This window comes from Coptis chinensis, chromosome 1, assembly GCF_015680905.1.
Source record: "Coptis chinensis isolate HL-2020 chromosome 1, ASM1568090v1, whole genome shotgun sequence".
NCBI classification, from domain to species: domain Eukaryota; kingdom Viridiplantae; phylum Streptophyta; class Magnoliopsida; order Ranunculales; family Ranunculaceae; genus Coptis; species Coptis chinensis.
In genome coordinates this window covers 22,146,630-22,171,972 of record NC_141456.1, presented here as the reverse complement: position 1 = coordinate 22,171,972, position 25,343 = coordinate 22,146,630, and the positions used below count along the sequence as shown (strand labels likewise).

Below are 25,343 nucleotides of genomic sequence, written 5' to 3'. Positions count from 1 at the left end.
TGGGTCGTGGTTAAGCTCCCCTTCGCGGATCCATGACCATTTCCTCTCCCCACGCTGGTCCTCACCGAAATTTCCTTAACACCTCCGCCATCGCCAGGCTTTTTCTCAGCGGTTCGACCGGTAATCAGATTTCGTAGCAACCGAAAGTATTACCGCCCACTTCAACATTCTTCCCGACTTCTCCGCTTTCAATGCCCGCCGCTGAGAGGTTTTGTTATTACCACCACGGAATGAGCTTCAAATAAGGTTTCAACTTTAGCTATGAGAATACCACCGCCAAAGCCGTGATTTCAATTCTGCTGCTCGGTTTCCGGCCCAACATGGTCTTACTCGAAAAGTAAATGGGTTTTTCTATCTTTTCAACGATTCGCACTAATACCGAAGCCTCACAAAGATAATCAGAAAACCCCCGTGATACAAATACAGTTTTTCCCCTTGTTCCGCCGCGGATGTATGGTGCTTTTACCTAAATAATTCTTCAACTCCCCGAAGGCTCCCTCACATTCCGCTGTCCATTGAAGTCTTGTGTTTTCCCTCAATAGTCGATACAAATGGGATCTACATTTGTCCGATGATTTAGAAATAAACCGATTTAGTGCCGCTGACTTTTCCCCGCTTAAACTTTGTACCTCTTTTCACATTTTCATGGGACGACATTTCTATCGCTGATCTAATTTGTTCGATTTGCCTCTATACCGCGTGTGTTACTATGTAACCTAAGAACTTCCCGTGCACGCTTACCCAAAGGTACACTTCTGGTTGAGCTTCAAATTTTGTGTCTTCGTAGTATGTGAAAAGTTTCCCAAGACCTTCCAAGTGTTCGCCTTTCCTGACATGCTCTTTTCCACCATATCATCAATATATATCTCCATCCCTTCCGAATCTTCCCTTGAACATTTTTTTTCTCCTACCCGCTGAAATGTTGCCCCAAAGATTTTAACCCAAAGCGGCATCCCCGTGTAACAAGGGTGCCCTCTACCACTAACGGGTCTTTTTTCCTCGATCCGGGCCGACATGGTGACTGATTGTATCCCATGGACGCCCGCCCATGAAAGAGAACACCTTGAATCCTGCAGCTCGTCCACTAGTTCATCCACCCGCCATAGGGTAACAATCTTTTCTGACACTTTGTTCACGCCCGTGAAGTCCACGCACATTCTGACTTTTGCCATTCTTTTTTGTAACCACGCACCACGCTGACAACCACTCTGGTATTCTACCTCCCTTATTATTCCCGGCCTTTTCAATAATAACCTCTCACAAATCGCTTCCGCACTTCGGACGATACTTTCTATCTTTTGGCGAATCAAGCTTAGCACCCCTCATTCATGTGCAGATGATGACATGCAAACTCGATCCAACCCCGCGATATCCTTCTATCACCCACGCAAACACGCCTGAATTTTCAGTTAAGAACCGCACGAAGCATTTTTCCATTCTCTTTGCAAGTCGGCCCTACGGATGTAAATTTCATCGCCTCCTACCCCTGTGTTAACTATTTCCACCATATCCAACGCTGCACCCAATGGCGGCTCGGATCTTTTGTCTCTCGCCGCTTCCTCAGAATTGCTACGCCTCCCTTGTTCATGAGACGCCCTCTCCTTTTGTTCCACGGACTAAACTCTTCGCAGCTATTCGGCCAGATACTCATACGCTACTTGATCCCCTTGATTTCATATGTTCCCCTTCGTGGAAAGCGGATCACCCGTAATACGCCGATGGAATGGCCTTCATTTCATGAATCCATTTTCTCCCTAAAATTGCATTATATTGTGGAACTGGTCCACCACCATGAACCTAGTGAACACAAATACCGGACTCCGCTGTCACAGTAGAGCTTAACTCTCTACGGCTCTCTATACTACCGCTGAACCCATACGATTGGTTTGTGGAGCCTTCAACCGGTTTCGGGCCAATGTTCATCTCCTCCATGGCCCATTCAATAACAAATCCATCGAATCGCCGTAGCCTATCAACACCAACCGTAATTCCCCATTGCTATGGTAATTACCAAGGCATCCTCATGTGGCAAAATTACCGACTTTAAATCTTTCGGGTGAACATTATGCTCCCCGCCTATCATCGTGGCTCCACTTACTAACCGCGTATGCTCACCACCTCACTCACCCGCTAGACTTGTCAGTTGCTTTCTTATCTTATCCCCTCGGTATTCCTACCCAAATACTCTCCACTGAAAATGACATTGATGGTACCCAAAATTCTAGCCAATGGGCACTCTCAAATTTGGAACTTCGACAAAACTCTCCGAGCATTACCTTTTCAATCATCCTTTCTACTAGCCATTTCAAGGCGAACACTCATTTGTAGCATGGTTTCTGACTTGATGATACTCGAGAATGGTTTCCCTTCTATCTCCCCGTGGGATACTTCTCATGCCCTCATAATACCGTTCCCCTTTAATTAGAGGCAAGATTTCTCTAAAGGTCCGCTAAGAGGCGCCTGTTCTAACTCACTGTATGGCTTCCTCTCCCGTGATGTCCCTTCTACCCCAATCTCCTCTGTCCTCTCCTGACCTCGCTCTCCCTTTGTAAGACCCTCTCCTTTTGTCCTCTATCTTTCTTTTACCCTTTCGATCATCCCTCCCAACCCTCTTGCAACACTTTTCCGATTTCTTATATTCATTTGCAGCTTCTCGATTATATCCTCATATCGTATGTATTTTTCTAATTTCGGGTATAGTATGCGGCAAAGTAGTAATTTCGCTTTTGAGACCGACTCATGGACTCTCGCTCTCGACCTCAATCCATGCCGAAAGCTACGACCACCAGATGCTCATCCAAGTTTTCCACTTTTAGCGCTCTTCCTTGAATCTACATAAAACTCCCTTTAACGATTCTCATGGACCTTTGTTTAATATCAATAGTCAGCGATATCGACCACCCTTCTTCCGTGAATGAAGTGGTCGATAAATGCGCTTCCAATTCTTCAAACACTTTGATGTTCCGCTGCAACCGTAATACTTCAAATTGGCTTCCCCTTAAGGCTGGCTACGGAACATCATACCGGAGCCCATCATACTTACTTCTCCCGCTATAACGCATTTGCTGCCAAAATGGTGCAAATGATCATTGGTCTCCTTCCCATCGCACTGCTCAAATCTGGGAGAACCTCTTAGGTACTTCGAATTCCATATTGAATTTTCCAAATGATTTTATTGAGGCTCGCTACCTTTTTCTCGAAGCCGACTCGTTCACTTTTTCTCCACATGGTTCACTTCCCTATCTTTCTCGACATCATGGCCTCGAATCTACTTCCAAAGTGATACCCGGCCGCTGGTTCGACGTCCGTAGCGGGTACTCCACATTCTCCCTCCGCTTTCACACGCCTCTAGATCCCCCACCAAGCTTCCCCGTGTAGTCTCCCCGTGCCCTTCCTCAACTCGCCATTTTCATTTCTTAGCCTAACTACCTCTTTTCCTCAAGGTTTGTGGCGCCACCGCCACATCCGGATAATTATTCCTCTCCTACCCCTTCCATCCCAAATTCTCGGACTTCTCAACGACTTTCTAATCAAGCCTTTCTTTCTTAGGTCTTCCAACTTTTTTAAGTGACTATTTTCCTATTTAGTCCGATAAGAGCCCAAAACTGTAGTTTTAACCCCTTAATAATCATAATCATTAGACCAATTATGTGAATAATAAGTAAGAGTTAATACTGACATGTTTTTATGCATTTCAGTGCTTCAAAGTCCATTCATGTGCGAAACCGCCACTTTTAGCGAGATAAAAGGAGCAATGCCGTAACTCCTAATGCCATATCTTTGACTCGCACTTCTAATTGGGGCCTACCTTATGTCAAAACGACTGCCTTGGAAAGAGCTTTCCATAGTCCAAGCCTTGACCCAATCAGAGGAGCAAAAGTGGACGAAAAGTCTGTTGAAGGAACTGCAGCTGAAGAGGCCTTTTTGGACCGAAGACTGGTTTTCGGCCCCATTCTTCCGCCCAAAACATGGCTCCAAGCCCATGCACGATTTTTGATCCGATGTATAAAAACAAAAGCTTCATTCTTTGTTAATGGTAGCTAGTTAGACCTAAATTAATATATAGAATTCTAGATCTAGTTTTATTAATTAATTAAGTTTTAGTTCCATTACAATTTTGTTTTAGATTAAATTTTTGAATGATTGTTCTTGATTGATTAGATAAATAAAATAGTTATTATTCAATTTCGCTTCTTGTCATTTCCATTATAGATCTAATTTAAATTTTGTTCTTATTCCATTCTAGCCATTAAATTAGATTCATTATTGTTTAATTAAGTAAATCTCAATTTCTTACATTATGTTTAGTTTAGATTCAATGGAAAATGTTAGTTTGATGACTCAAGGCTAAAACCTCCATTAGAGGGGTTGATGAAGCCTTTGATGAAAAACTTAGTGGTTAGTATAGAATTGGTTGTAGAATCTATTCCACTCTAGAAGGTCGTGGTTTCGCCATGAGAATGGGTGGACGATCTTCACATGCTAGTTAGTATCCGTAGGAATGCCATGAACACTGTGGATTAGACTCAAATTTTTGCCGGAAAACGTAAGAATCGAGATGATACAACAATCTATACTAGGTTATTAAGTCGATTCGAGGTGGATTTAATTCCCTATTTCTTTTCTAGAGTCAAACAATCGTATTTCCGTGAGCTTCGTAGATTATCTTTAGTTTATATTTTATCTTGTTATTTATTATATCTAATTATTTAAAATAACGCTAGCTTGTTAGCATAACATTTCAGAAAGCTCTCATTAGATTTTAAGACTGATTTCTTTAGACTTAGGAAACAATCCATGCTAGGGTACTAGAGTGGAACTAAACTTCCTACTCCACTTAGTGCAATTCGTGATCGAGAGTAGAAGCTTTGATAATAGATTCTTAAAGTCCAGCTTTTAGTTTACTTTACGCCAGGAATTCATCGCTCATTTCAGTAGTAGACTATTCATTTTACTTTTTTATCAAAATGGCCATCTTAGTTACACTTTAGCATTGTTTTCATAGTGAAGTAGTCATTTTAAGTCCCATTAAACCCACCCACCCTTGTTTGTTTCATACCGTGGGTTGCCCATTTCAAATAAGGACAAATTCCGCAGAGAAAATACCTGAATGCCGCCAAGGCCAAGGAGAGCCTCCGCCGCTAAGTTACCGAATTTTGTTTACTACCGAAGCGCCCAAGGCCATACCAAAGCGAATTCCTGGCCAAACATCGAACTCGATTTAATCGAGCGCCTCCTTCCATTTGAGCGCCGACCTTAAAACACATCAGAATTCGAAAATTACTCGAGCGAAGCCAGCTTTACTAGCCGCTGAAATATGAAGCTGTTAAAATTCCCCGATTTCCACAAAATTTTGATTCAAACTTTGATCTTTCATATTTTTCGTTTCTAATCTTATATATATTAATCGAACACGCTGCATACACAAGACGCTATTCATAAGCGATAAGCAAAGGACGCTTATCGTGCATTCCTTTCTTCCATACCCCGCATTTCCAGCTAGAGGTTTTCTACTAGTATATCGTAATTGTTTGGAGTGTTGCATGTTTAGTTAAGCTCAATTTAGTCTTGCATGAGATTAAGGTCCGGCCGAACAAAAACAACAAACGTAATTACACGGCAACAAACAAGTCTATCTAGTACACCACCCACTACACCTCTAACTACTATCACACACACCATACCCCCTATATAATGGTCAAGAAAAGAGAGACTCCTCTCCCGACTTTTACAAAGCCTTGAGCTGATAGCCCCAAATCGCGCATCGCTCTAGCAGACCTAAGTAGGATTTTCAATCCCCCTAAACATATTTAATTTGTTACCCGCTTTTCATGGGTTAGACCATGAAAACCTTATCACCATTACGCGTAGATTGAACAAGTCCTTACAACATTCCATCATCCTACGTAGGTGCGAAACAAATTAAACCCGAGGGTATTCCCTTTACATTAGTTTCGATAAGATCTGCCTTGGTTAACTGCCCTGCCTAATTCTGTGGACTCGGGGCTAAACTTGTTCACCGTTTATGGAACATTTTTACCCACCCCTAAAGACGGATTTGAGATGCTTTCCAAGATTCATTTTTCCGCTTTAATCCTCATGAATCATTTTCTCGAGGCATGGAATCGCTTTCACCGATCTCCTTATAGAGTGTCCACATCATAACTTAGCTAAAGACACGTTAGTTCGTGGCTTTTTTTCAAAGGTCTTCTACACCACCATAAAGAAGTCCTTGACATAATGAATGGGGTAGTTTCCTAAGTAAAGGAGCTTCGAGGCTTATAAATTTTAAAGACCAAACTAAATGGAATAATAATTGGGGTAGTGATGATATCCCCCACAAATAGTTCTTCTTCAACAAGAAGGCCACACGGTTTTTGAGAAGAAAACCGATCCGTAACTTAAAAATCTAATCAATTCTAACTAAAAAGTAGAGGCTATTTCTCAAACAAAAGCCTATCCCCGCCATGAATGTAAACTCCAACCCATGTAATTTCTGTTTGAGTCCAGAGCACTCGACGATTATTGTCCTCTAGCTTATGAACAACAACCACCGTATCAAGATAATGTTTACTCTATTAATAACTATCCTATTCCTAACACCCTCGAGACAACATCCCAACTTCAAATTGAGAAATAATCAACAAGTAACACCTCCGTGGTACAATAATCAAAACGTTAGGCAAGCAAACAATTATAACCAAGCTCCACCTAGGCAAGGACAAGGACAAGGTCAAGGAATTATAATAATTATAACAACCAAGCGCAACTACGACAAGGTCAAGCACAAGGTCTAATAATTATAATAATTATAATACCAATAGAGGTATCGCTCCTGCTAATAATAATAACTATCACAACCCACCCATAAATAATCAACGAGATAGTTCCAAATACACCACCCGTGGACTACTACACCTACACAACCGATCAGATCGATGCCTTTATACAAGTTACCCAACAACTTTTCCGCACAATGACTCAATCAAACCAACAGATTTTACAATCCATAAATCGTGGCATACAACAAGCTTAGCCCAAGCGAAAAGCCCAACCAAAAGGCGTGTTTCTAGGACAAGCAATACCAAACCCTAAAACAAAGAAACACACTTTGAGGTAAACGGTAATTTAGTACCTAAACTACAATCAGGGCGACCTAAATGCCATCACCACTTCCGCCTCGAAGAAATGTTGATAACAAAGTAACTATGTCTATAGTTACCCCATCGCATTCCTACACCGATATCGAACTAGATACCTAAATAGAAACCTAAGAACCTACCATAATCAGAGGTCCCAGCTTAAACCACAACCTAAGAAACGTAGCCAAGGTTACACTTCAAGTCGAGCCATACACTAAATATGAGCTTAAACCACCGCTCCTCAAAAATTAGCCATGCTAACCGTGGATACAAACTTTGAGGAGATTAGGAACGCTTTTCGAATCTAACGATAAACCTTCCTTTCTCGAAGCTATTAAAAGCTCCCTAACCACTTAAGTTTCTAAAGAGTTTGGCACCACAGCGAAGACCAATATACCTAAAGACGCATTTTAACCCAACAGCTCCCAACCTTATCCCGAAAATAATGGAATTGTTAAGATGACCCTCGGGTCACGTCTTAATCAGAAATGCATCTTAGAGATTCCCGCACGACGACCGCACTTTATTGGGACTGGGCGAAAAAGTTAACTTACTCCGTGATACTTGTATAAACCTATCTAAACCGGACCGGCCGAACCGACCGATAATTTGGCCTAAACCGGTTAAAAGGGGTTAAAAACCGAAACCATATCGACCGAACCCGAACCCAAAACCCGGTTATATAGGGTAAAAATGCCGACGAAAACCCGAACAGGACCATAATTCCCAGCAACTATATTTTCATTTTATTATCTATTTATCTTGACAAACTTTTAGTCTTTTGCTCATTCTTTTACTTTTGGTCTTCAAGACAAATTACCTTGGCCAGGTACTCTTCTTACTCTTCCTCTCTCTTCCCTCGACAACTCAAAACAAGACGAAACCCGATCACCGTTCATGATGAAGAGATTGGTGGGTTTGATGGTCTTCTTAAGTTTCATTACTTTCGAGAAAATTTGCGGCACCTCGCCAAATATCTCTTTCTAAATGTGGTCAAGGTGAGCAAATCAGCGGGAGTTCACCATTGGCGAAACTCAAAAAGCCGTCAATCTTATTGTCAAATCAGTGGTCGGTCAGCGCCGCGAAAGTGAAACTCGAAAAACCGTGATCTTATTGAGTTATTGTCTTTGGAATTGCTTTGCTTGCTTGGTCTACTTTTCTCTTCTTTTGCTTTTGAAATGCAATCGCGTGTGTTTGAATCTTTGATGGCTGTTGGGTGGCACTACGATGTTAAAGTTAAAGCGGATCAAATCGATAAAAGAATATGACTTTTGATTAATTAGATGAAAAAGAGGTTTTTCTTGAGATCTAATAGCGAAAATGGCGTTCACGATGAAGAGATTTAATATTCTTTTATTTCATATATTTCGGGTTTTACCATACCCGAAACCGAACCCGGCGGGTACCGAAATATAGGGTTAGGGTAGGGTTTGGTCACATGTATCCAACAAATCTTTCGAACCCGAACCCGACCATAAAAATAGGGCGGGCAGGTAACCCGATTCCGTTCAAAACCGAAAAATCGGGTTCGGGCCGGGTCGAGTACCGTTTGGACATCCCTATATGGTGCGACTCAAGTATGAAGAGTATGCTCCATGTTTTGGAACCGCTGGGTTATGCCTATAGTGATGTAAGATATTTATGACCAGAATATGCTCAAAATAGCCCCAGATGACAACTGTTAACTTAACCAAATTGTGAGTGCAATTGCATGAATGTATGATACTACACCCAACAACATTATCATCCAAAACCAAATTTATACAGTTTAAGCGCCATTGCATTGTAACATGCTTGAATAGAATCAACGATGACCTAGCTTGTTTTAATATTTCTCCAATAATACCACGAGTAAGCGTGAGTGCGTGACAGCAGCAGCACAAAACGGCTAGCATCTTGGTTGGGACCAAAGATGGAAACGTAAAAGGTGGGAAGAAAAGAGAAATGCTGACGATCCCAAGGAATATAAGCTGAAACTCTAGCCATCAATAACGGAACCACTAAGATGGAACTGTTTTGGGTTTGTTATGGTGGGACAAAAACTTGAGACCGAAGCCTCTTCTAATTCGTTTTGTTTTTTCAGTGCATCAGTAGACCCATTGCTTTTCTTGAGGCAGACTCGAGCAACAACATTACGCATAAAATTAGGACGGCCCAGTACACGCCCACCTAGAGATTATGACAATATTTTTGAAGAACAAATAACATACCTTCAAAGGAGCAAATGCCAAGATGATGCGATGGAGAGGGAAGAATAGCCCGGGAACTTCGAGCTTGTGCAATTGGAGTTTTTTTTTAAACAACTTTTGTGTCGTAGCTTATACTAAACACAACAGGGGCAGTTAGGGTATTAAGTAAAATATTGACGTTAGTGTGATAGGGAGAAAACAGAATGAGGGTTTATGTCTAAGGAATCATAAAATTAGGGGTTTAGTCTAAACATGTATCGGTACCCTCCACTCTCAACCACTGCGTGGCGGACCCCGTGTCCAAACTCTGGCGGGTTGTGCATATGACCTAAGGTCGAGGTCATCAAACGACCTAAGAAGCGTAGAATCACTGCAGTTTGGTCAACAACATCATTAATGCCGGATCATTACTTACGTAGCGAAAGGAGTAAAAGCAATCATCAAGGCAAAGACAAAATGGGGATCGCCTATAAAGGAGGCGTCTTCTCCATTCTCGGGGGAGGCAAACATTGTCTCCATCTCCCACTCAACCACTCAACATGAACTTCGTCGACTTGATTCCAGTTCATCGAGAGAACTAGATCGTAGGCAACTCAAAGCACCGACCTAAGTTCAGTCAAACATCTCTTACAAACCCTATTCTCCGAGATTGTAAGGTCATGACTAAAATGTAATGTACCTCTACAACATGGTATAAAATGGGGGGTTTAGTCTAATTAACCCATTTTTTATTTTCATTTTTAACACAAGTAAAAATAAAGGGTTATTTAGCTTTTTGGGCCCAATTATAATTGGATAATTTGCGTTTGGTCACCAATTGATTGTTTATTAGACATTGGGCCAAAATTGACGCGATTGGCTTGCGTTGACTTTGTGTTTTCCGTGACTCGACCATTGGGCCCAAAAATAGCTTTTGTGTAATGCCTAAAACACCCTTGCACGTGTTTATCTCGAGACTTTTCAAATATCATCAAAATAACGGTCATATCTTAGATTTGATCCAACGGTCCCAATTAAATAACCATTAAAAGTTTTTTTTCAATTAAATATCCGAAGTTTTTTTCAATCGATGGTGGATGCAAGATTTTTTGAACTTCTTCTTATTCTCTCACTAAAACTCATTAGCTAGGTCATTCTTGCTAGTCTATTATTTATTTCTTTCTTTGCTCAAACCGATGTTGGGGCTGCGCTTCTAGCGCCAAATGCCACACCCATCTCAATGCTTGACTTAAGCTCGGCTTGAGAGCTTCGAGCCTTTGCCTCATATTGATCAACCCTTGGACATCCGAAGGTATCGCGGTTTCCACCCCATTTTACCGAGCTTAATCCTAGATGCAAAGAATGGTAGCTCGATAAGCTTTGATTTGGACGAATGAGTACTCATAGACATCCGTATCTCCATCGAACGCGGAGAGATGATTCGACAAATCTAGCGGTTGCATATGCCATAGAAAGTGTCGCAGAAACTTTTGCCTTTGCTTCTACAATACGTCGTCCCCGTTTTGGATCCTCAATGTTAGCTCTTCAATTTCTTGACTTGTAAAGTTTGTAGCGGTCTTGTCTCGACAACAAAAGTAGAGTAGTAATTCCGGCATGTCCTCCCACAATTGGGACATCTACATCAATGAGCCTCGGGTTCTTTTTGTGTGCAACAAAAGTGTTTGCCTAATGGCGACATCTAGAGTTGTAACACCAAATAGCTTCTTTGGATAGACAGACACCCTTTGCTTGAGTATTTCCACAACAATTGGTCTTTGTGGAGTTGGTGGGGTTCTTGGCGATGATGTGGATAAAAGCATTTGGACAGTTGTCCGCAACAAACTCAACCATGGTCTTCATAATGTTGGCAAGAGGTGTCCAATCCTACCAGCAGTTCCGAGAACATCAACTTTGAAAGTTGAAGCCTGAGGTTGGAGACGGTTTTCAAAATTCTGGGCTTGCTTTTCAGCACTTGGGGGAAATGAGGCTTGAAGTGCAGCCCAAAGAAAGAAGTTTCAGATTCGCATCTTACCGATGATTCTGCCTTCAGACCACTGAAACTCTTAAAAGAGTTTCCTGAGTTGAATCTCACACCAAATGACTTTGCTTTTGATCCTTGAGTGCCCTTTGTAAACAAGCGAAGCAATTGAAAAAGTAGGCTGCTGCATTCTGCTCTTTGCCATCTCGCTATCTTATAATTTGAGCGTAAAAGGCGACATGATGAAACGACTTTATTAATTGGTGAGAGAGTGGTTAAGCGAGTGTGTTTTTCCGCTAATAGGATAGGTAGTGAGAGATTACGACCGCGTGTTACAACTAAACGGTCGGGATATAAAGTCGTGCTGGCCGTTGATCTCAAAATAATATTGATCTCTGCCCGTTTATTTGAATCACGTGCAGGACACATGTAAGGGTAAATTAGCCATTTCAAAAAGTATAGGCGGATCACCGTCAATTTTGGCTCAATGTCTAATAAACGATCAATTAATTATCCAATTATAATTGGGCTCAAAAACTAAATAACCCTAAAAATAAAGTGTTCATCACATGAATCAACTCCGATAATGGTGATTGGTGAGTATAAAGTCAAGACATTGACTTTATGAAGAAAAAATTAGGTGAATCTTCAACTCGGGACAAAAGGGTCTTTCAGTTATTTAACGTTATTTCCTCGGGCCCTATTTTCTCCTGAGATCTGTTATAAGGTTCTCGAGTGTCCTGGAGTTCGATATGTTGCACAGTCATCTTCACATTGTCCGAATTCATTATTCATTATAAAAGTTCAATGCATAGTATACAATGCATGCACGGTCTTTTTCGCATCTGCTGCTTCAGTTAAATGATACTACACATTGTTTTGATGAACCTGCTTTCATTGTAACATAAAAACTCTATCCGAAATTGTTTATGAAATTTGAATTGGTGGGCTTTGCCACTTTGGCTTGTTTGCTAGGAAAACAATTGGCGAAATTGGCAAGACAAATTGTGTTAGGTTGGAGCTGAGGTGCCTTCGATAATCGACAAGTAAAACTACTACAAAAAAAGTTCGAAGGTGTCATAACTAATAATAACTATTCGAAGACAAGTAAAACTACTACAAAAAGAGTTCGAAGGTGTCATAACTAATTAATAGTTACTTTTTGCACAGTACCATAGGGTTTCTTGACCCACCTCCCAAGAGCCCCCAAACCAAAGCGGCCTTGTGTGTGCGCAAACACATCTTTATATCTCTCTACACTATTTCTCCATAAGGACACAAAGCAATATAAACTAAAGTGACTTAAGTTTAGTAACCAATGTGGGGCTAAAGCCACCCACATTAGAAAGTAGTAGAAATATAAAGTCATGGGTTCAAACCCATAAGGACACAGTTTCATTCAAGGTTCCATAACAATATATTATCTATACCTTTGGGAGGCGTTTTTCATTGATAACTGATGGGAACACGTACAGTCAAAGGAATTTGTAGACCCAATCTACCTAGGAGTAGTCTTACTGCAGCAGTATCTTCAATTGACTTGAGTCTTGCTTGTATATAGATCTTGATCATGTCAACTATGATAGCCTCTAGTAGTATGAATGTCCTGTGAGCATCCCTTGAACCTTCTATTGTTACACTCTACCTAGATAATGCACCAAACAGTAGCACATATAAAATCTTGAGAATCTCAACATCGATCTGCATTTTCTGGAGTCTCCACCACTCGCTGTTAGAAGAATAAGCATGGACGTTAATTCCCAACAAACTCTTAATACGACACCAAATAGACTTGATATAGCCACATTTGAAAAATATATAGGTGCTTACAGTTTTCCTTTTCCTGGTTACATAGGCAACAAAGAGAAGAATTCAAAACTTTTCTTTGAACAAGCCTATATATCTTGGGTCTGCAATGCTCTGGAGAAGGCTTGCCAAGCATTAAAAGAGTGTTTTGGCACAACATGTGTGCCCCAAGCAAGAGTTGACCATTTCTTAACTGGTTTCTTCCTTCTTAATGATATTGCTTCGTAAGCAGCTTTTGTTGAGAATTCACCCGTGTGAGATAAACTCCAGACCACCCTATCTTCTTCAAGTAGGTTGTTTACTTCCACTTCCATGATTTGGTGCTTGAGAGTACCTTCAGGTAGACTAGTGAAAATATGATTCCATTGATAATTTTGTAGTAGCTCACTCACTTTTGCATCATAATGAATGTTCAAACTATTTCTAGCTCGGGCAATATCAAAGAGTATACTATCTGTATGATCAGATTTTACAACCTCTCTAATTACTATATCACTCTGGTGTTTTCTCTCTCTCTCCTCTTTTCCCTTTTTCCTGGCGTTTCTCTATATATCCCATAACCGCTCTCTTTCTCCAACCGCTCCATCCTCTCTAACCGCTCTCCATGATCTCTTTTTGTGTCCCATGTCTGCCACTTGTCCAACCGTCTCTTTAGGTATTGTGTTCTAGCTACTGTGCTCCTGCTGCTTCTTTCCTTAATCCACATTCCTTCAGGCCCCGATATTTCACTGAAACTTATGCCTTTCTAGGTTCCGCGGTACATCTCTGTTCCGCGGGCTTGATCCGACGCTCCCACTCTTTCTCTGGCGATTCTGGGGCAGTTCTCGGCGGTTGTATTACAGCGGACCGCGATCCGCTACATTAGGTCTCTTCTTCTCTTCGAACCGAATCGACCCACTTGCCACCTATAACCCCATGTGTCATGAATATCGTCCTATCTGAGATGCCCCTCTCGATCCGTTTGATATTCAGCGATATCGTTCTAAGTCAGCGGATAAACTTCTGAGACCCGAGATAAATCTCCCCTTTCTTTTTTACATCGTAGCGTGCACCCAGCGCAGGCGCTATCATTATATCTCGATGTACGATCCGCGGCGTGTATCGAACTGTCATTTCGGCTCTCACGTATATCGAGCTGCTTTTCCACTTTTCAATGCCCCGTGTCCCTTTTTCTGGTTCTTTTCCCCAAATGAAATGACCCTTTTGCCCCTGTCGATTAGTGTCCGCCCAAACCTCTCTCTTCCTTCAAAACCCTAAACTTCGTCTCTAAACCTTCCCGTTTTCCTTTTCTTCGGTTTCTTCTACCTTTCTTCTGTTCTTCATCTTGATTGGGTCTTGATTATTCAAGGTTCGAGCTTCTCTTTCATTGCTCTTTGCGGCTTTACTCCCTCGGGTTTGTCTTCCTCCCCTTAGTTTCTTGTCATTGTTCGATTATTCTTCCTCGTTTTCTTGTTCCCATTTCTCTTCCTTCCGTAGCCTATTTTCTCCATTGTTCTTGATTAGGGCTTCTCCATTGTTTAATTTTGTCATAATGCGAGTCCGAATCGGTGAATTCCTCAACTACCGACGATGGATCGAGTCCTCTGCCCGGATCTAGCGGTCACCGCGATGGACTAACCAATCGACTCCGCGGCCGGACTCTGCTAATGCACTGTCGGAACCTTCCACCTCGGGGAAGGAAATCCCTCTGCCTCTCCCCATCATACGGCTGTAAAGCTGACTTAGATGCGATTAAAGGCGCTTATGGCATCCCCATAAGCGTGATCCTTGAGCGCGTGCTGGCGTCTCCCATTTCCGCATCTAGTTCCACAGCGATGCAGTTTGTCTCATTACAAGCTGTTGGTCGGATAGCGGCGGCTTGCGATTTCCCTTAACTTCTCCTTGATGTCGGTATGTAACCACTTCAACATCCCCCGCCAAGGCATCGGTAACTTTTGGCATTATCTTATCTTGCAGACCATTACAACAAAACCAATTCTCCTAAAATCCAACTCTGCGATATGATAGCTCACTATTATATAAAGAAGAGCACCAAATTTGGTAGTGTAGGATATCGATCTTTTTACCCGTCCCGCGAAGCGATCCTTTGTCCTCCACCTTACTACCTCGATAAAGTGTGGCATCATTATCCGTTATGTGTCCGGTAGTTTTCTATCGCGGATCTTCCCTCGGCGTTTCTCTAAGGCATCTCGGTTTTCCTTACTAGTAGTGCGTCAAACTTTTTGATTAAGTAGTGCTCGTTCCTAACTTTACTTTTTAACTTGTCTTTCTTTTTGTACCACAGGTTAGAGCCCGGTTAGCGATCAAACTTTACAGCGGTGTCTCCTCGGCTATTTTTCAAAAACTCGCGACTTGGGAGTGCCGAGTGAAGTCCACAACATAGATCAGAAAAAGGGGCATCCTCTTCTCCTTGATCGCCGTTGAAAAATATTGGTCCGTATCAAGGTCCACTTTATATTGACCCCTCCCAAAAGAGACTCCCCAAACCCTCTCCCTCGTCAAAAGAAAGGCCTACAAATCTTTTAAGTATACTAACAAGATATCTCGCCTCGAGCCGTGGCCCAGCGTTTTTTGCATTTGCGTCTAAGGCCCATCCACCTTTCGATATACGCCCCTCTTTCCTCTCTGTAGCAGATTGGGAATACGATTTTGATCAACCCTCCTCCCTGTTCAAGAAGCTGCCATGGCCTCTTCCAAACTCAAATTGTGGGAAAGTGACTCGGCGAGGATGAACCCGTTGAAGTTGCCACTAAGAGCCCTCCTGCTAAAAAGGCTAGGGCTGGCCTTGACTTAGAAAGAAGTTGCTCTGTCACCCGCGCCTATTATTCTTTACGCTTTCGCCGCCCTTCTAAAGATTCCCGGCCATGCAGGTGGGGTGCCACTGGTGGTGTGAAATATGGCGACCTCAATTCAGGGCTAGAGATCGCGAAATAACTATACGCGACTCGGCCCTGGACAATCCTTCCGTCGCAGCCTCTCTTTTCTTCAGCTCTCATCTGCCCAAAGATCAAGTATATGGTGATTCTGGCAGTTTTGCGTCTCATAGAACATCCATATACCACGGTTGGGAAAAGGTATTATTCTGTCTCTTGCACCTTCTTCTATTCTTTTTAACACTTTGATAACCCGTGATTCTTCTCAGCTGAGTTTGGATATTGGTTATGTGATCCGCGGCTTGACCAACACGCTGGACTCTATGGAGACCATGAAACAGGAGATTGAAGGACACCGAGAATTTTGGAAGGCCAAATATCTTTGCGTTGGAGAAGGATCGCGATGCTCTTGAATTGTGGCGTGAAGGCCCAAAAGGCGGGAGGTGGCCCAAGATCGATCGGCCACCGTGACTATGTTTTGGGTGTTACATCAAACTGGAGAGCCAAAAAGGGCGACTAAAGATCGCCTTTCGGTCGCCGTAGATAAAGTTGTTAAAGAGGCGCCAGATCGTTTCGTAGCCTAGCCGAGAAGAAGATTAGCCGCGAACTTAAACAACAGCTCGAAGAACTCTCCGCGGTCGGTCGCCTCCTTCCTGTTGCAAGTGCAGATCCTCAAATAGCGCGCCCTCCAACCGTTGCATCGATTTCAACTCCTTTACCGGTCCCATCACCAACTGAAGCCGTTAATCCAGTGATGCCTACTCCCATCGTTGTGGATATTCCCCCTCCTTCTGCCGGTGAAGTGGAATTAGTGCCTTCTCACCAGACTGTGAGCGAAGGGCCTCAGTAATTTCTTGGAAATTCATCTTTTGTCCTTGTGAATTTATGTTTTGTACATAAAATGTTCCCTCTTGTACTTTTGAGATTTTGTGATTCCCACTTTGACAGTACTTGATTGTAACATCTCTTTTACCTGGTTTCTGGGAATGGCCAGCAGGTCTTTAATGTTGATCACTTTGCAATCTAGAGTTCCCCTCTTTTCTATCAAGTCCAATTTTCATCGTATGTATCTCTGTTAATTTTATTCTCAGTTGACTTGGACTCGAAATATGCAGTAGGTGCATCAATATGAGTGTTTGTATTCAGCTGTTATGCCTAATGGAACGATTGATTGCAATCTTGTTGATTTAGGCGTATAGTCCGCCAAAGGGCTTCTTCCCCAGCTTTCTCGGGACGGTTGTTGTGGAGCACGGAGGGGCAACTTCGGCTTGCCCCCAAGTTGATTCGGACATATAGTCGCGAAGGGCTCCTCCCAGCTTTCTTAGGCGGTACGTGAAGCTGGAGGCAACTTCGGCTTGCCCCCAAGTTGATTCGGACATATAGTCCGCGAAGGGCTCCTCCCCCGCTTTCTCGGCCGCTGTGAAGCTGGAGGGGCAACTCAGCTCAAGTTGGTTCGGACATATAGTCGCGAAGCCCCGCTTTCTCGGGCGGTTGTGAAGCTGGAGGGCAACTTCGGCTTGCCCCCAAGTTGATTCGGACATATAGTCCGCGAAGGGCTCCTCCCCGCTTTCTCGGCGGTGGCGTGAAGCCTGGAGGGGCAACTCAGCTTGCCCCCAAGTTGATTCGGACATATAGTCTGCGAAGGGCTCCTCCCCCCCGCTTTCTCAGACGACTGTGAAGCCTGGAGGGGCAACTTAGCTTGCCCCCAAGTTGATTCGGAGATATAGTCCGCGAAGGGATCCTCTTTTCTGCTGTCCGTGGGTGGCTGTGAAGCCTGGTGGGCGCCATTCAGCTTGCCCCCAACTTGATTTGGAGTTCGTTCGTCAAAATTCCTTCTGCTTTCCCTACCAACTATATATAGGAGAAGGGCTTGTTTTATTCATGGATAAAAATATACTGTACCAGATATTACACCCTGACTCTCATATCTCACTTGAAAACTAAACAAGGCTTTCACTATGGTAAATTTTCAACATTCTTATGTTCCACGGTTTATCAATCTTTTTCCATGCTGAAGTCCGTAGCTTATAAGTCCCAAAAGTTCCCTTTTCGTCCGCGACATATGGTCCCTCCCGGTTAAGCCCGGTTTGCGTCATTCTCCTTCACGGTGGTGGCGTAACCCGTCGCAGCACCTGATCCCCCACATTGAAAGTTCGCGGCTTCATCCTTTTATCATACTGTCTCTGTAACTTTCGATGATATTCTTCCAGACGAATGCGCGCAATTTCTCTTTTTTCCTCTATGAAGTTCAACTCCGTGGTTAAAATCCCCTCATTTTTGCCTAACTCCACTGCGCTGGTTCTTGTCGTTTTCTCTATCATTTCCATTGGAATCACGACTTCTACTCCATACGCCATTGAGAATGGTGATTCATTTGTAGATGTTCGCGTTGTTGTGCGGTAAGCCCATAGCACATGATGCAACTAGTCAGCCCATGCCCCTTTCCGCTCCTCCAGCTTCCTCTTAAGATTATCCATTATGATTTTGTTCGAAGCCTCTGCCTGTCCATTCCCCTCCGGATTGTATGGGGCTGAGAACCTGCTTTCACTTTAAGCGCTGAAGGAACTTTTCGTACCTTTCCCCGGTAAATTGTGTTCCATTGTCGCGATAATTGTATGTGGCAATCAAACCTACAAATTATATTCTCCCACGAAACTTGTTCACATTTTCTTCCTTGACTTGTTGCGGTGCCACTCCTTCCACCCACTTTTGTAAAATAATCGATTCGCTGCCAACATAAATCTCCTCTTGCCGCTTCTTTGTTGGCGGGGGCCCTACTATATCCATCGCCCACATGGCGAGCGACCCGCGGACTAAACACACTATCACGGTGGTTAATTTGGAGCATGTATCAGCGGTGCAAATCTCTGACATTTTTCACACCTTTTGGCATATCCTACTGCATCCCTTTTCATATGTGGCCAAAAATACCCCTGTGAGATCGGTCGATTGTGTGGTGATCGCGCCATGAGAATGGCTTCCGCGATCGCGCCTTCATGTACCTCGGCCCGAACTTCTTTGATCTGCGGTGGCCCTATGCATTTTAACATTGGTCCGCTAAAACTTCTCCTATACAGATCCTCATCGAGTAAAGTGTATCTTTGGCTCACCTGTTCCATTCTGCGTCTTTCCTGTTTGTTTTCTACCTCCACCCCCATCAAGAAAGCTTTGATGGGTGTTATCCAACTTGGATCCATATCAGCGATAAGGCAGACATCTTCCTCTTCGGTGGTACTAGGCTTGCTCAACACCCTTACTTCAATAGATTTTCCCTCTGTCCCTGGAAGTACTGTCACGACATATGCCAATGCATCGACATGTCTATTTTCACCGCGGTTCAAATGTGCAAATTTAATCTTCTTGAACTTACGTGCTTTTCTCTGTAAGACTTCCAAGTATCTTGCCATCCTTGGGCAGCGAGCCACGAATCCTCCATTCACTTGACACACCACTAGGTTAGAATCCGAGTAAACAAACAGTTCGCTCACTCCTAAACCTTGTGCCATACCCAAACCTGCTATCAACGCCGTTACTTTCGGACTCGTTGTTGGAAGCCGCAAATCGGTTTCATCGATAATTCCGACCCTATTGTTCTCGGGGAGTCACGGGGGCGGCCTATTCCGTTCCACGTATGCGTAGCGAGCCATCCGTGAAAACTCTCCAACCATTCCGTGCATCCCATGGATCCAATGGGTCATGGTTAAGCTCCCCTTCGTGATCCATGACCATTTCCTCTCCCCACGTTGGGTCCTCAGCTGGAAATTCTGCTAACACCTCCGCCATCGCTTGTGCTTTTTGCGGTTACGATGCGTCTTGTATTTAAGTAGTAAGCGAGTATTCTGCCCACTTCAACATTCTTCCTGACTTCTCCGCTTTCAATGCCTGCTTGAGAGGCAGGTTTGTTATTACCACCACGGAATGAGCTTCGAAATAAGGTTTCAACTTTAGCGATGAGAATACCAGTGCCAAAGCGTATTTCTCAATTCTGCTGTTCGGGTTTCCGCGTCCAACATGGTCTTACTCTGAAAGTAAATGGGTTTTTCTATCTTTTCAACGATTCGCACCAATACCGAGCTCACAGCATACTGTAAAACCCCCAGATACAAATACAGTTTTTCCCCTTGTTCCGGCCGTGACAGAAGTGGTGCTTTACCTAAATAATTCTTCAACTCCTGGAAGGCTCCCTCACATTCCGCGGTCCATTGGAAGTCTTGTGTTTTCCTCAATAGTCAATACAGCGGACGACATTTGTCCGATGATTTAGAAATAAACCGATTTAGTGCCGCGACTTTTCCCGCTAAACTTTGTACCTCTTTCACATTTTGCGGGGACGACATTTCTATCAGTGATCTAATTTGTTCTGGATTTGCCTCTATACCGCGGTGTGTTACTATGTAACCTAAGAACTTCCCAGACGCTACTCCAAAGGTACACTTCTCGGGGTTGAGCTTCGGCGACTTTGTCTTCGTGAGTATGTGAAAAGTTTCACGAAGACCTTCAAGTGTTAGATCTTCGACATGCTCTTTTCCACCATATCATCAATATATATCTCCATCCCTTCGAATCTTCCCTTGGAACATTTTTCTCCTACCCGTTGAAATGTTGCCCTGGCATTTTTAACCCAAAGGGCATCCCGGTGTAACGATGGGTGCCCCCCTACCACCGAGCGTGGTCTTTTCTGATCCGGCCGACATGGTGACTGATTGTATCCATGGGCAGCGTCCATGAAAGAAGAACACCTTGAATCCTGCAGTTCGGTCCACTAGTTCATCCACCAGCGACATAGGGTAACAATCTTTCGGACACTCCTTGTTCACGTCCGTAAAGTCCACGCACATTCTGACTTTGCCATTCTTTTTTGTAACCACGACCACGTTGGACAACCACTCTGTGTATTCTACCTCCCTTATTATTCCCGCCCCTTTCAGTCGAATAACCTCCTCACAAATCGCTTCCGCGTACTTCGGACGTATACTTCTCATCTTTTGGCGAACTGGCTTAGCACCCTCATTCATGTGCAGATGATGACATGCAAACTCTGGATCCAACCCCGTGATATCCTCTATCACCCACGCAAACACGTATGAATTTTCAGTTAAGAACTGCACGAGTTTACTTTTCCATTCTCTTTGCAAGTCGGTCCCTACGGATGTAAATTTCTCATCGTCTCCTACCCCCAGGTTAACTATTTCCACCATATCCAACGTTTTCAGACCCAATGGCGGCTCGGATCTTTTTGTCTCTGCCGCTTCACGTAATTGCTCTGTTGCTCCTTGTTCATGAGGCGGCCCCCTCTCCTTTTGTTCAGCGGACCAAACTCTTGCGATTACCTGCTCTTTGTATACTCTAGCGGCTTCTGCTTGATCCCCCTTGATTTCATATGTTCCCCCCTTCGTGGGAAAGCGGATCACCTGGTAATACGTCGATGGAATGGCCTTCATTTCATGAATCCATTTTCTCCCTAAAATTGCATTATATTGTGAACCAGTGTCCACCACCATGAACCTAGTGAACACAGTCACCGGACCTGCTGTCACAGGGAGCGTTAACTCCCCTACGGGCTCTGTCATACTACCGTTGAACCCATACAGATTGGTTTGTGGAGCCTTCAACTGGTTTCGGTCAATGTTCATCTCCTCCATGGCCCATTTGAATAACAAATCCACTGAACTGCTGCAGTCTATCAACACCCTTCGAACCAGGTAATTCCCCATTGCTATGGTAATTACCAAGGCATCCTCATGTGGCAAAATTACCGACTCTAAATCTTTCGGGGTGAACATTATGCTCCGTCTCTATCATCGGCTCTCTTACTTACTAACGGTATGCTCACCACCTCGCTCACCTGTTGTAGACTTGTTGCCCTTCTTATCTTATCCTGTGTGTATTCTACCTACCGCGTCTCTCCACTGAAAATGACATTGATGGTACCCAAAAATTCTAGCGGGGGCACTCTCTCGGCTTGGTGAACCCGACAAACTCTCGAGCATTACCTTTTCAATCATCCTTTCTACTAGCCATTTCAAGGCGTAACACTCATTTGTAGCATGGTTTCTGACTTGATGATACTCGTAGAATGGTTTCCCTTCTATCTCCGTGGGATGCTTGACCCCTCATAATCTTGGTTCCCTTAATTAGAGGCAAGATTTCCTAAAAGGTGCGCGCTAAAATGCGATTTCTAACTCACGGTATGGCTTCCTCTCCCGTATGTCCCTTCTACCCCAATCTCCTGTCCTCTCCGGACCTCGGCTCTCCCCTTTGTAAGACCCCCTCTCCTTGTCCTCTATCTTTCTTTTACCCTTTCGATCATCCCTCTCAACCTCTTGCACTGCTTTTCCCGATTTCTTATATTCATTTGCAGTTCTCTGCATTATATCCTCATATCGTATGTATTTTTCTAATTTCGGGTATAGTGCGTGCAAAGTAGTAATTTCGCTTTTGGAGACCGACTCATGGACTCTCGTTCCTGACCTCAATCCATGCTGGAAAGCTATGACCGCCGTATGCTCATCCAAGTTTTCCACTCTTAGCGTCTCTTCCTTGAATCTACATAAAAACTCCCTTAACGATTCTGCGGACCTTTGTTTAATATTGAATAGAGCTGCGATATCGACCACCCTTCTCTTCTGGTGAATGAAGTGGTCGATAAATGCGCGCTCCAATTCTTCAAACACTTTGATGCTCCGCGAAGCCAACCGGTAATACCGGTCAGAAGCCTCCAAAAATTTGGCGGGGGAACATCATCTGTGGAGCCCATCATACTTACTCTCGCCATAGCGGCATTTCTTTGCGAAAAATGGTGCAAATGATCGATTGGGTCTCCTTTCCCATAAATACCGTTCAAATCTGGGCAGGAGAACCTCTTAGGTACCGAATTCCATATTGAATCTTCGGTAGATTTTTATTGAGGCTCGCTACCTCTTTTTCGAGCAGCGCTCTCGGTTCACTTTTTACGCCACATGGTTCACTTCCCTATCTTTCGATCATGGCCTGAACTACCTCCAAAGTGATACCGCCGTTTGGTTCGGCGTCCGGTGGCGGGTACTCCACATTCTCCCCTCTTCACTGCCCTAGGATCCCCGACTCCGTTTCCCCGTGTAGTCTCCTGTCCTTCCTCGACTCGTCATTTTCATTTCTTAGCCTAACTACCTCTTCCTGCAGAAGTTTGGTGGCGTCAGCCGCCACATCCGATAATTATTCCTCTCCTACCCCTTCCATCCCAGCGCTCTCGACTTCCTCAGCGACTTCTCTAGCTGCTCCTTTCTTAGGTCTTCCGGCCTCTTTTCTTTATAGTGACCATTTTCTCTACGAGAGTCGATAAGAGCCCAAAGCTGTAGTTTTAACCCCTTAATAATCATCTTGTTAGACCAATTATGTGAATAATAAGTAAGAGTTAATCGCGATTACGTGTTTTATGCATTTCGGGCTTCAAAGTCCATTATGTGCGTAAGCGTACCCTTTAGCGAGATAAAGAGCAACGGTCGTGAGAACTTCGAATGCCATATCTTTGGACTCGGACCTCCGAATTGGGCCTACCTTATGTCAAAACGACGGCTCGGAAAGAGCTTTCCAATAGTCAAGCCTTGACCCAATCAGAGGAGCAAAAGTGGACGAAAAGTCTGTTGAAGCGAACTGCAGCTGAAGAGGCCTTTTTGGACCCGAAAGAATTGGGTTGGGCACGATTCTCGGCCCAAAACATGGCTCCAAGCCCATGCACGATTTTTGGATCTGGATGTATAAAAACAAAAGCTTCATTCTTTGTTAATGGTAGCTAGTTAGACCTAAATTAATATATAGAATTCTAGATCTAGTTTTATTAATTAATTAAGTTTTAGTTCCATTACAATTCTTGTTTTAGATTAAATTCTTGAATGATTGTTCTTGATTGATTAGATAAATAAAATAGTTATTATTCAATTTCGTTCTTGTCATTTCCATTATAGATCTAATTTAAATTCTTGTTCTTATTCCATTCTAGCCATTAAATTAGATTCATTATTGTTTAATTAAGTAAATCTCAATTTCTTACATTATGTTTAGTTTAGATTCAATGGAAAATGTTAGTTTGATGACTCAAGGCTAAAACCTCCATTAGAGGGGTTGATGAAGCCTTGATGAAAACTTAGTGGTTAGTATAGAATTGGTTGTAGAATCTATTCCACTCTAGAAGGTTAGTGTTTAGCCATGAGAATGGGTGGGCGACCTCACATGCTAGTTAGTATCCGGTAGGAATGCCATGAACACTAGGGATTAGACTTCGAAATTCTTGCCGTTGAAAGCGTAAGAATCGAGATACAACAATCTATACTAGGTTATTAAGTTGGATTCGAGGTGGATTTAATTCCCCTCTATTTCTTTATCTAGAGTCAAACAATCGTATTTCCGTAGCCGTAGATTATCTTTAGTTTATATTTTATCTTGTTATTTATTATATCTAATTATTTAAAATAGCAGCGTCTTGTTAGCATAACATTTAAGTAAAGCTCTCATTAGATTTAAGACTGATTTCTTAGACTTAGGAAACAATCCATGCTAGGGAACTAGGAGTGGAGCGAACTTCCTACTCCACTTAGTGCAATTCATCGTCGAGTAGAAGCTTTGATAATAGATTCTTTAAAAGTCGGTTTTAGTTTACTTACGTTGTGAATTCATCGTTCATTTTAAGTAGGTAGACTATTCATTTTACTTTATCAAATGGCCGCTGCCATCTTAGTTACACTTTAGCATTGTTTTCATAGTAGAAGTAGTCATTTTTAAGTCCCATTAAACCCGCCCACCCTTGTTTGTTTCATCTTGTGGTTTGCCCATTTTTCAAGTGACAAATTCGAGAAAATACCGCGGAATGGCGCCAGCATACAAGGAAGCGCGACCAGCTAAGTTCTTGGAATTTTTTGTTTACCAGCTGGCGCGCCATACCAAAGCAAAAGCGACCAGCTCAAACAACTGGAACTTCGACTTCCCGGTGGCGACCAGCCCCATTTGGGAGCGACCAGCCCTAAAAAAACTTGTAATCTGAAAATTACTTTCGGGCCTTGGTGCTTATCCTATCTGGCCGGCTGGCCCGATGTTAAAAATTCGGTTTCCCGGTTTTGATTCAAACTTTGATCTTTCATATTTTTCGGTGTTCTAATCTCTTATATACACTGAACAAGCGTAAACAAGGCGCTATTCATAAAAGAAGCAAGGGCCTTATCGGTATTCCTTTCTTCCATACCTCGCATTTCGGTTAGAGGTTTTCTACTAGTATATCGAGAATTGTTTGGAGTGTTGCATGTTTAGTTAAGCTCAACTTAGTCTTGCATGAGATTAAAGGTGCGGTCGAACAAAAACAACAAAGCGTAATTACCGCGGCAACAAACAAGTCTATCTAGTACAC

General features: G+C 43.2%; 1 protein-coding gene and 1 pseudogene across 1 annotated transcript; both read right to left on the bottom strand.

Annotated features, from left to right (window-relative positions):
* Positions 1-10,498: 10,498 nt before the first annotated feature.
* On the bottom strand, positions 10,499-19,374 carry LOC147522900 (malate dehydrogenase, chloroplastic pseudogene; annotated as a pseudogene).
* Positions 19,375-20,583: 1,209 nt separating this feature from the next.
* On the bottom strand, positions 20,584-21,681 carry LOC147522899 (uncharacterized). Its single transcript, XM_086568874.1, has one exon. The coding sequence runs from the start codon at positions 21,679-21,681 to the stop codon at positions 20,584-20,586; it is 1,098 nt and encodes a 365-aa protein (XP_086425000.1).
* Between the last annotated feature and the right edge of the window lie 3,662 nt (positions 21,682-25,343).

What these genes read in the sequence shown, in the direction of transcription:
- LOC147522899 (XM_086568874.1), bottom strand. Translation starts at nt 21,681, where the DNA reads ATGGGGAATTACCTGGTTCGAAGGGTGTTGATAGACTGCAGCAGTTCA.